Source organism: Cannabis sativa, chromosome 9 (assembly GCF_029168945.1).
Source record: "Cannabis sativa cultivar Pink pepper isolate KNU-18-1 chromosome 9, ASM2916894v1, whole genome shotgun sequence".
Lineage (NCBI taxonomy): Eukaryota > Viridiplantae > Streptophyta > Magnoliopsida > Rosales > Cannabaceae > Cannabis > Cannabis sativa.
In genome coordinates, this window is record NC_083609.1 from 47,356,664 (window position 1) to 47,368,947 (window position 12,284).

General features: G+C 40.5%; 2 protein-coding genes across 2 annotated transcripts; both read left to right on the plus strand.

Annotated features, from left to right (window-relative positions):
- Positions 1-287: 287 nt before the first annotated feature.
- Positions 288-2,852, plus strand: LOC133031434 (uncharacterized). Its single transcript, XM_061104932.1, has one exon. It carries the CDS (start codon positions 288-290, stop codon positions 2,850-2,852), a length of 2,565 nt encoding a protein of 854 aa, XP_060960915.1.
- A 5,464-nt stretch (positions 2,853-8,316) lies between these two features.
- Positions 8,317-11,739, plus strand: LOC133031435 (uncharacterized). The gene is made up of 2 exons (XM_061104933.1): positions 8,317-11,187; positions 11,287-11,739. The coding sequence occupies exons 1-2, from the start codon at positions 8,317-8,319 to the stop codon at positions 11,737-11,739; spliced, it is 3,324 nt and encodes a 1,107-aa protein (XP_060960916.1).
- Positions 11,740-12,284: the final 545 nt, after the last annotated feature.

A 12,284-nucleotide genomic window follows, 5' to 3' on the forward strand; every position in this document is an offset into this window, starting at 1 on the left:
TACTACCCATATGAAATAATTTTTTCAAGTTAGTTTAAAATAATTTTTTTTTTTTTTGGGTGAAATTTTAGAACTTGATGTTAGATAGCACCATATGACTCTTGCAAAAAAAAAATGTATGTCTTATTATTTTATGTGATTATTTATTTTATCTTTGAATAAATAGAAATTATTTGTGAACTAGTTATGTAAGTATGGGCTTTTTTTTTTTTGAAAATAGTGATATCTTATTTAAGTTTATCTTCTTTTAGAAATTCTTAGAAACAAACAAGGAACATTAGGAAATAATGTCTCCAAGAAGATCAGTTCGAATGAACGGCAATAGAAACATCCATGTTCCAGCACCCGCAAGGGGCGGAGGCCGAGGTGATGGTCGACGCGGAGGCCGACGTGGAGGCCAAAGCGGTAGGGGAGGTAGACAAGGAGCATCGGTAGCACCGGTAGATGAAGTAGCACTCGAACAACAAGAGCCTCCCAATGCTCAAGCTGAGATACTCCGAGAAAACGCTCGTATACGTGAGGAGCTAACTCAAGAAATTTCAAGGCTACGAGCTCAGAATGAGGAGTTACGCCGGAATCAAAATCCACTCGTTAGAAACCTAGCTCTTCAACCAGCTGCAATGAATCCAGAACCAATACAACGTTTTGAACCTGTGTACGAGCGATTCAGGAAACAACAACCACCAATATTCAATGGGAGCTCAGACTCACTTGAAGCTGAGGAATGGTTGCGCTCAGTGGAGTCCATATTGGAATATATGGACCTCAATGATAGGGAAAGAGTATCCTGTGCTGCCAGCCTACTTAAAAAGGATGCACGGATCTGGTGGGAAGTAGTAAGACAGAGTGGCAACATAACAACTATGACCTGGTTGGACTTTGTTGATGTGTTCAACAGGAAGTACTACAGTGCCGCCATACTGGCTGCAAAAGAAGATGAGTTTATGAATCTGAGGCAGAACAATCTCACTGTCACGGAGTATGCTAGGCAATTTGACCGTCTGGCAAAGTTTGCGCAAGAGATCGTACCAACCGAGGCCCTTCGGGTCAAAAGGTTTTTGAAGGGGATGAACCCCATGATAAAAAAAGATGTGAAAATCATGGTGGGGACCAACACAGTTTATGCTGAGGTGTTAGAGAAAGCTCTCGAAGCTGAGCTGCTCGAAAATGATATAAAGAAGGAGAATGCTGCTAAGTGGGAAGCCCGAAGAAACAATGGAGGAAATCAAGAGAATAAGAGAAAACACGAGGGAAATCACGGTAATGATCGTGATAAAAAGGGGAAAACAGTGGTCCAAAATAACAACAATGTGGTGAAAAGGTCCTATGTAGAATTCCCAATTTGCCCCACATGCAATAGAAAACATCTTGGGGAGTGTAAGATGAAGTCAGGGGTGTGCTACAATTGTGGGCAGCCAGGCCATCTGAAGAAAAATTGCCCAAAGGGACAAAAGAATGAGAACCAAGCCGCTCCCGCTCGAGTGTTTGCTCTCACCAGAGGAGAAGCGGCCACAAGCAACACTGTTGTCTCAGGTCAGGTTTCTATTTACGGATTCCCTTGTAATGTTCTCTTTGATTCTGGAGCTACTCATTCTTATATAGCTACTAGATTGATTGATAGTATAGATAAGCCATGTGACCTACTTAGATGTGGTATTGTAACGGAATTACCCTCGGGAGAAACCATGTTATCAATAAGAAGAATGCGAGATGTACCTATCATAATCGAAAGCAAAGAACTCATGGGCGACCTAATAGAGCTGGGAATAAAGGAATATGATGTTATACTTGGGATGGATTGGCTATCTAGTCACGGTGCGACAATCAATTGCCGAAAGAAACTGATCGTTTTTGAAACAAAGGCTGGGGATCGGTTTATATTCAAGGGCAACAAGCTAGCCCTTAGGACTCCATTAATCTCTTCCCTGAAAGCTAGTCAGCTAATGAAGGCGGGATGCATGACATTCTTGGCCAGCGTAGTGGATCGAGCAATAGAGACGCAACTAAATGTGGAGAACGTGCACATAGTCTGTGAATTTCCAGATGTCTTTCTAGAAGATCTACCGGGACTACCTCTAGACAGAGAGGTGGAGTTCATCATCGAATTAGCCCCATGGACTAATCCAATTTCAAAGGCTCCATACAGAATGGCACCTAATGAGCTAAAAGAGCTTAAAATACAACTACATGAGCTCTTAGACAAAGGGTTCATTAGACCGAGTTACTCACCTTGGGGTGCGCCGGTACTCTTCGTCAAGAAGAAAGATGGAAGTATGAGGATGTGCGTGGACTACCGTGAGCTCAACAAGGTGACCATCAAGAATAAGTACCCTCTGCCAAGGATTGACGATCTCTTTGATCAATTGCAAGGCTCGGCTGTGTTCTCAAAGATAGATTTAAGATCTGGGTATCACCAGCTGAAGGTCCGGAAGGAAGATATACCCAAGACAGCATTCAGAACACGGTATGGACACCATGAGTTCTTAGTAATGTCTTTCGGACTAACTAACGCCCCAGCAGCCTTCATGGATATGATGAATAGGGTGTTCAAGGAGTACCTAGATAAGTTTGTTGTTGTATTCATTGATGACATTCTTATCTACTCCAAAACTGTGGAGGAACATGAGGAACACCTGAGGATGACTCTAAACCGACTTAAGGAGAACCAACTATACGCCAAATTCAAGAAATGTGAATTTTGGTTAGAGAAGGTGGCATTCCTAGGCCATATAGTTTCCAAAGATGGAATCGAGGTGGATCCTACAAAGATCGAAGCAGTCAAGAGCTGGCCAACACCTAAGACTGCAAGTGAAGTAAGAAGCTTCTTGGGTCTGAGGCGAAAGTTACTATAGACGCTTCGTTGAAGGATTTTCCAAGATCGCAACTCCTCTAACCAACTTGACTCGAAAGACGCAGAAGTTTGTCTGGTCAGAAAAGTGTGAGGATAGTTTCCAAACACTTAAGGACAAACTAATAACAGCCCCTGTATTATGTGTTCCCAATCACAAGGATAAGTTTGTGGTGTACTGCGATGCATCAAAACAAGGGCTGGGATGCGTGCTAATGCAGAATGACAAAGTAGTAGCATATGTCTCAAGACAACTTAAGGAGTATGAACAGAGGTACCCAACACACGATCTGGAGTTGGCAGCAGTAGTTTTTGCGCTAAAAATATGGAGGCACTATCTCTACGGGGAGAAATGTGAAATTTATACCGACCACAAGAGCCTGAAATACTTCTTTACGCAAAAGGAACTCAACATGAGGCAGAGGCGATGGCTAGAGCTTGTTAAGGACTATGATTGTGAAATCGACTACCATCCGGGGAAGGCCAACGTAGTAGCAGACGCGCTAAGTAGACGCAGTTATGCCAGCTTGGCAATACTGGCACAAATGGAAATGCCACTACAACAAGAACTCCAAAGAAGTGGTATAGAGATCATTACACAAAAGCTAGCTAACCTAACCATTGTCTCGACGCTGCTACAAGAACTTAAAGATGCACAGATTGTTGATGAGTTCTTACAGAAGAAAAGAGCAGGCATGCCAGAGAAGGAGGCAGAGGATTTCTCCGAAGGTACAGACAGCATGCTAAGGTATAAGGGAAGAGTGTGTGTAGCCAACGACATAGAGCTTAAAAGAAAGATCATGATGGAAGCACACACTACACCCTACTCAATGCATCCAGGGTCAACCAAAATGTAAAATGACTTAAAAACCTTGTATTGGTGGCCAGGGATGAAGAAGGATGTAGCTGAATTCGTAGCTAGATGCCTCACTTGTCAACAAGTTAAGGTTGAACATCAGAGACCAGCAGGGATGTTGCAACCATTGGAAATACCAGAATGGAAGTGGGAAGATATAGCCATGGATTTTGTGATAGGACTACCCCGAACAACCAAGCAACACGACTCAGTTTGGGTAATTATAGACAGACTCACCAAGTCAGCACACTTTGTTCCAGTAAAGTCTACTTACAAGGCAGAGCAGTATGCTAACCTGTACGTGCAAGAGATATTGAGGCTGCATGGAGTTCCAAAGACGATAGTCTCTGATAGAGGTTCAGTATTCACCTCCAAGTTCTAGGAGAGTCTACATAAGGCAATGGGGACGCGATTGAAATTAAGTACAGCATTTCATCCCCAAACAGATGGACAATCTGAACGCACCATCCAAATACTCGAGGATATGCTTCGAGCGTGTATACTAGACTTCACTGGCTCATGGAGCAAGTATCTACCCCTAATGGAGTTCTCCTACAATAATAGTTATCAAGCCACAATCGGAATGGCACCATACGAGATGTTGTATGGACGAAAATGTAGGTCACCGCTTCACTGGGATGAAGTTGGAGAAAGACGCTATTTAGGTCCAGAAGCAGTAAGAGAAGCTTCAGAAGCAGTTGAAAAGATACGGCAAAGGATGCTCACCGCCCAAAGTAGACAGAAAAGTTATGCAGATCTGAAAAGACGGGAGGTTGAGTTTTCTGTAGGGGACTTAGTGTTCTTGAAGGTATCACCTATGAAAAGGATTATGCGTTTCGGAAAAAGAGGAAAGTTAAGCCCAAGATTTATAGGTCCTTTTGAAATACTGGACAGAGTTGGTCAGGTAGCTTACCGTTTGGCCCTACCGCCAACATTAGCAGAAACGCATAATGTTTTCCACATTTCCATGTTACGGAAGTATGTACCTGATCCGACACATGTGCTTAAATACGAGAACTTGAACTTGCAGCAGGACATGAGTTATATGGCACGCCCTGTGCGCATGATAGAAAAAGGAATAAAGGTCTTAAGAAATAAGACTATACCCTTAGTCAAAATCCTGTGGAGTGATAGTTCTGATAGAGAAGCGACATGGGAGTTGGAAAAGGACATGCAGAATCAGTACCCAGAGTTATTCTCAAGTAAGTAAATTTCGAGGACGAAATTTCTTTAAGGAGGGTAGATTGTAATAACTAAAATATTTGATTATTATTAGAATAGTCTAGATATCTCGATGTGGAAGTAGTGAATGGATTAATAAATTAGTAAAAGAGTGACCTTCTTTAAATTTATGATAATAAAGTTATAGTGATTTTATGCTATGCATGAAAAGCATGCACGTGTAGCATGTTATAGTAAACTAAAATGAATTATTAATTAAGAAATTGTTGGGTTTATTTGATGAATTGGGGTTAGTTACTTGTAAGCTACTTCCATACTGTATATGTGTGTAATATAAGTAATGGGGTTGGTTAGTAATTAATTAAGCATAAAATTAAAATCTTACTAGTGGCAATCTATGAATAAGTCTTGCTTTACCATTAAGTCCTTCTTATAACTTTTATTATTTAAAATTATTATGTGCTTAGTCATATACGATGTGGTCATATTATTAAGTTAGGAAAAGATTTTTATAATTATTCTTATTATTATTGAGTAGTAATATTAGTAGTTGTAGAATTGCTTAGGAATAATTTTTTTAGAAGATATGATACACGTGGGATAAATGAGTGAAGTTACTAAAGATTGTTAGAAGTTTAAGGAGGTTCGTATATAACCTACTCTAGTAAGCTTGTATACGTGTGGGCTAGAGAGGATAAAGCTCTCAACAATTAACAAGATCAAAACTATTTGTCATCTTAAATTTGATTCATATAGGGAAATCATTGAAGCTTTGACCGAATAGTCTGGGGCTTAGTTATTTAATTGTTTAATTTAATAGCTTTATAAAGCTTAACCATATTTAGATGGGGATCGTGGCATAGATTAAGGGATATAGTTTAAGGTGAGTTAGCTAAAACTTAAGGCTATAAATAGGGGTCATTAGTGTAAACATAGCTCACACCGATCTCTATTACAGATTTACATACAAAAAAAATTCCCTAGCAATCACCCTCATATATTCACTTATTTCATTTTAGAATAAAGCCTTAACTCCTTAGCTCGGCTTAATATGTCACCATAAAACCAACACCACCCACAAACTATTGTTTTCTTGTCCCTCATTAACTCAAGGCTAAGACTCTAAGTTAAGATCATTCTCTCATATATCTTACATCATATTGGCCTCACCATATATCTATCATTTTAAGTTCAAGTTTTGGTGCCCAACTAGATTTCATTGGAAGCTAATTAAGGTATATCATTCTATGATTTTGGGTTTATAGATTCACAGTCAAGTTCTCATATATATATTTATATATACCATTGTAATATTTTCTAATTAATAAGTATGAAATTTAGGTTTTTCATAAGATAATTATTTCTCAAGGGTCACTTTCATTGCAATCAAGGCTAGGACTCCACAATCGAGGTAAGGAAATTAAGTAGAAAAACATAAGTTTTCTGTATGTAATAACATTCATAGAAAGAGTGGGAATAGTAAAAGAGAAGTTAACTAAGGTCTTCTGGCTGACTCTTTAATGTTTGTTATTTAATGTACTGTATAATATATATTTAAATAATATGTTTATAAGATTCATGTTATTTATGTATGTTTACAGTATTAGAGCATGGCCATTGCTAAAGATATATATTTAAATAATATGTTTATAAGATTCATGTTATTTAAGTATGTATGTAAATAGTGTGTTTATAAGATTCACATTATTTAATTATGATTGTTATGTTATTTAAATAATGTATAGTAGTTTGGCATTATTTAAACTAGGCAGATTATAATTTATGTGACATGATTTGACCGAAAAGATAATGGTTAAATACTTGACTGTTGGGTCTATATGGGAGATAGGGGGCCATTTAGTAGTGGGTACGATTTTACTGAACCCAGCCCTCCGCCATTTAGTCCAATAGCTCGAGTTTATTTGCCAAAATTGGACTCGGGGATAATCATTATTATGTGATTTAGCCTAGAACCTAGTTAATAGTGACTAGTGATATGATTAAGTTTATTTTTTTGCTATCTGCCTAAATATGTGCATGTGCATTTTAATTAAGATTTATTTTTATTTATGTGACTACCTAACACACATTTCCTTACTGAGTTTAGTAGCTCACCCTTATTAAATCACCATGTGCAGACCAAAGTAACTAAAAGTCTAGAATGCCGGTGGCGAGTGGAACTTTGGACGCTTGTGTGTGTGAACTCGCTGAGGGCCATATAACTGCGGGCGGTCTAGGGCGCTCTGTTTATTTATTTATGTTATTAAACTTATGTCGCAATTATTTTAGTTATTAATTATTATTTTTTTTTTACGAAAACTGGCCAGTTGTAAACATTTTCAAGTATTAAATAAAAATGCGACATTACGATTTTCCGCGTTTAACGCTTGTAAATAAAATTAATATTTTTATAAAAGTACGGGCGTTACAGTTTGGTATCAGAGCCTTGATCCAGCCGGAAGTGTGGTCGACGAGGACGTCGGACCCCGTAAGGAGGGTGATTGTGACAGTCAGTAGTCCCGTCATCCGTAAGGGGAAGTACCGGGTAAGCTGTGCAATCCCACACCGCCTGGGGATGGTCAAGTGGGATGATTCTGAGATTGTGTAGGTATGGGACTACACAGTTGAAGAGGGCTTAAATGGATTGATTGGTACTACCTATATCAACAAGGTGCATCTTGTTTTTCGGTAGCCCATCTCGAAAGAACTCCACAGTTAAGCGTGCTTGACTTGGGGTAATTTAAGGATGGGTGACCTCCTGGGAAGTTTTCCAAGGAAGCATGCGAGTGAGGACAAAGCACGCTGGAAGCACTCGTGTTGGTCTGTAGGGTCAGTCGTCAGTCCATGAAGCAGCCAGAGTGACGTACTCGTGTATAAGAGCCATTCATTCCGTGGGTGTAAGGACCCAATGGAGGCTTGAAGCGGGGACGTTACAAATGGTATCAGAGCCACAGTAATATCGGTCCCGAACGTTCTCACGAGTTACACACATCAGCCAAAAAGTTTCTGCTTGCCACCAAGTAAGTCCATTATATATACTTGCATTTTATGTGTATTTTTTTTTTGTAATTTCTAAATTGGCATTTTACTTTAAAAAAAAAAAAAAAAAAAAAAAAAACCTTAGTACCAATATCCAAGTTTAGGTACTACCCATATGAAATAATTTTTTCAAGTTAGTTTAAAATAATTTTTTTTTCTTTTTTTGGGTAAAATTTTAGAACTTGATGTTAGATAGCACCATATGACTCTTGAAAAAAAAAATGTATGTCTTATTATTTTATGTGATTATTTATTTTATCTTTGAATAAATAGAAATTATTTGTGAAGTAGTTATGTAAGTATGGGCTTTTTTTTTTAAAATAGTGATATCTTATTTAAGTTTATCTTCTTTTAGAAATTCTTAGAAACAAACAAGGAACATTAGGAAATAATGTCTCCAAGAAGATCAGTTCGAATCAACGGCAATAGAAACATCCACGTGGATGCAGCTCCAGCACCCGCAAGGGGCGAAGGCCGAGGTGATGGTCGATGCGGAGGCCGACGTGGAGGCCAAAGCGGTAGGGGAGGTAGACAAGGAGAATCGGTAGCACCGGTAGATGAAGTAGCACTCGAACAACAACAACCTCCCAATGCTCAAGCTGAGATACTCCGAGAAAACGCTCGTATACGTGAGGAGCTAACTCAAGAAATTTCAAGGCTACGAGCTCAGAATGAGGAGTTACGCCGGAATCAAAATCCACCCGTTAGAAACCTAGCTCTTCAACCAGCTGCAATGAATCCAGAACCAATACAACGTTTTGAACCTGTGTACGAGCGATTCAGGAAACAACAACCACCAATATTCAATGGGAGCTCGGACTCACTTGAAGCTGAGGAGTGGTTGCGCTCAGTGGAGTCCATATTGGAATATATGGACCTCAATGATAGGGAAAGAGTATCCTGTGCTGCCAGCCTACTTAAAAAGGATGCACGGATCTGGTGGGAAGTAGTAAGACAGAGTGGCAACATAACAACTATGACCTGGTTGGACTTTGTTGATGTGTTCAACAGGAAGTACTACAGTGCCGCCATACTGGCTGCAAAAGAAGATGAGTTTATGAATCTGAGGCAGAACAATCTCACTGTCACGGAGTATGCTAGGCAATTTGACCGTCTGGCAAAGTTTGCGCAAGAGATCGTACCAACCGAGGCCCTTCGGGTCAAAAGGTTTTTGAAGGGGATGAACCCCATGATAAAAAAAGATGTGAAAATCATGGTGGGGACCAACACAGTTTATGCTGAGGTGTTAGAGAAAGCTCTCGAAGATGAGCTGCTCGAAAATGATATAAAGAAGGAGAATGCTGCTAAGTGGGAAGCCCGAAGAAACAATGGAGGAAATCAAGAGAATAAGAGAAAACACGAGGGAAATCACGGTAATGATCGTGATAAAAAGGGGAAAGCAGTGGTCCAAAATAACAACAATGGGGTGAAAAGGTCCTATGTAGAATTCCCAATTTCCCCCAAATGCAATAGAAAACATCTTGGGGAGTGTAAGATGAAGTCAGGGGTGTGCTACAATTGTGGGCAGCCAGGCCATCTGAAGAAAAATTGCCCAAAGGGACAAAAGAAGGAGAACCAAGCCGCTCCCGCTCGAGTGTTTGCTCTCACCAGAGGAGAAGCGGCCACAAGCAACACTGTTGTCTCAGGTCAGGTTTCTATTTACGGATTGCCTTGTAATGTTCTCTTTGATTCTGGAGCTACTCATTCTTATATAGCTACTAGATTGATTGATAGTATAGATAAGCCATGTGACCTACTTAGATGTGGTATTGTAACGGAATTACCCTCGGGAGAAACCATGTTATCAATAAGAAGAATGCGAGATGTACCTATCATAATCGAAAGCAAAGAACTCATGGGCGACCTAATAGAGCTGGGAATAAAGGAATATGATGTTATACTTGGGATGGATTGGCTATCTAGTCACGGTGCGACAATCAATTGCCGAAAGAAACTGCTCGTTTTTGAAACAAAGGCTGGGGATCAGTTTATATTCAAGGGCGACAAGCTAGCCCTTAGGACTCCATTAATCTCTTCCCTGAAAGCTAGTCAGCTAATGAAGGCGGGATGCATGACATTCTTGGCCAGCGTAGTGGATCGAGCAATAGAGACGCAACTAAATGTGGAGAACGTGCACATAGTCTGTGAATTTCCAGATGTCTTTCCAGAAGATCTACCGGGACTACCTCCAGACAGAGAGGTGGAGTTCATCATCGAATTAGCCCCATGGACTAATCCAATTTCAAAGGCCCCATACAGAATGGCACCTAATGAGCTAAAAGAGCTTAAAATACAACTACATGAGCTCTTAGACAAAGGGTTCATTAGACCGAGTTACTCACCTTGGGGTGCGCCGGTACTCTTCGTCAAGAAGAAAGATGGAAGTATGAGGATGTGCGTGGACTACCGTGAGCTCAACAAGGTGACCATCAAGAATAAGTACCCTCTGCCAAGGATTGACGATCTCTTTGATCAATTGCAAGGCTCGGCTGTGTTCTCAAAGATAGATTTAAGATCTGGGTATCACCAGCTGAAGGTCCGGAAGGAAGATATACCCAAGACAGCATTCAGAACACGGTATGGACACTATGAGTTCTTAGTAATGTCTTTCGGACTAACTAACGCCCCAGCAGCCTTCATGGATATGATGAATAAGGTGTTCAAGGAATACCTAGATAAGTTTGTTGTTGTATTCATTGATGACATTCTTATCTACTCCAAAACTGTGGAGGAACATGAGGAACACCTGAGGATGACTCTAAACCGACTTAAGGAGAACCAACTATACGCCAAATTCAAGAAATGTGAATTTTGGTTAGAGAAGGTGGCATTCCTAGGCCATATAGTTTCCAAAGATGGAATCGAGGTGGATCCTACAAAGATCGAAGCGGTCAAGAGCTGGCCAACACCTAAGACTGCAAGTGAAGTAAGAAGCTTCTTGGGTCTAGCTGGTTACTATAGACGCTTCGTTGAAGGATTTTCCAAGATCGCAACTCCTCTAACCAACTTGACTCGAAAGACGCAGAAGTTTGTCTGGTCAGAAAAGTGTGAGGATAGTTTCCAAACACTTAAGGACAAACTAATAACAGCCCCTGTATTATGTGTTCCCAATAACAAGGATAAGTTTGTGGTGTACTGCGACGCATCAAAACAAGGGCTGGGATGCATGCTAATGCAGAATGACAAAGTAGTAGCATATGTCTCAAGACAACTTAAGGAGTATGAACAGAGGTACCCAACACACGATCTGGAGTTGGCAGCAGTAGTTTTTGCGCTAAAAATATGGAGGCACTATCTCTACGGGGAGAAATGTGAAATTTATACCGACCACAAGAGCCTGAAATACTTCTTTACGCAAAAGGAACTCAACATGAGGCAGAGGCGATGGCTAGAGCTTGTTAAGGACTATGATTGTGAAATCCACTACCATCCGGGGAAGGCCAACGTAGTAGCAGACGCGCTAAGTAGACGCAGTTATGCCAGCTTGGCAATACTGGCACAAATGGAAATGCCACTACAACAAGAACTCCAAAGAAGTGGTATAGAGATCATTACACAAAAGCTAGCTAACCTAACCATTGTCTCGACGCTGCTACAAGAACTTAAAGATGCACAGATTGTTGATGAGTTCTTACAGAAGAAAAGAGCAAGCATGCCAGAGAAGGAGGCAGAGGATTTCTCCGAAGGTACAGACAGCATGCTAAGGTATAAGGGAAGAGTGTGTGTAGCCAACGACATAGAGCTTAAAAGAAAGATCATGATGGAAGCACACACTACACCCTACTCAATGCATCCAGGGTCAACCAAAATGTAAAATGAATTAAAAACCTTGTATTGGTGGCCAGGGATGAAGAATGATGTAGCTGAATTCGTAGCTAGATGCCTCACTTGTCAACAAGTTAAGGCTGAACATCAGAGACCAGCAGGGATGTTGCAACCATTGGAAATACCAGAATGGAAGTGGGAAGATATAGCCATGGATTTTGTGACAGGACTACCCCGAACAACCAAGCAACACGACTCAGTTTGGGTAATTATAGACAGACTCACCAAGTCAGCACATTTTGTTCCAGTAAAGTCTACTTACAAGGCAGAGCAGTATGCTAACCTGTACGTGCAAGAGATATTGAGGCTGCATGGAGTTCCAAAGACGATAGTCTCTGATAGAGGTTCAGTATTCACCTCCAAGTTCTAGGAGAGTCTACATAAGGCAATGGGGACGCGATTGAAATTAAGTACAGCATTTCATCCCCAAACAGATGGACAATCTGAACGCACCATCCAAATACTCGAGGATATGCTTCGAGCGTGTATACTAGACTTCACTGGCTCATGGAGCAAGTATCTACCCCTAATGGA

What these genes read in the sequence shown, in the direction of transcription:
- LOC133031434 (XM_061104932.1), top strand. Translation starts at nt 288, where the DNA reads ATGTCTCCAAGAAGATCAGTTCGAATGAACGGCAATAGAAACATCCAT.
- LOC133031435 (XM_061104933.1), top strand. Translation starts at nt 8,317, where the DNA reads ATGTCTCCAAGAAGATCAGTTCGAATCAACGGCAATAGAAACATCCAC. An exon ending in ACGATCTGGAGTTGGCAGCA is followed by an intron (nt 11,188 to 11,286) that starts GTAGTTTTTGCG and finishes TTTACGCAAAAG; the next exon opens with GAACTCAACATGAGGCAGAG.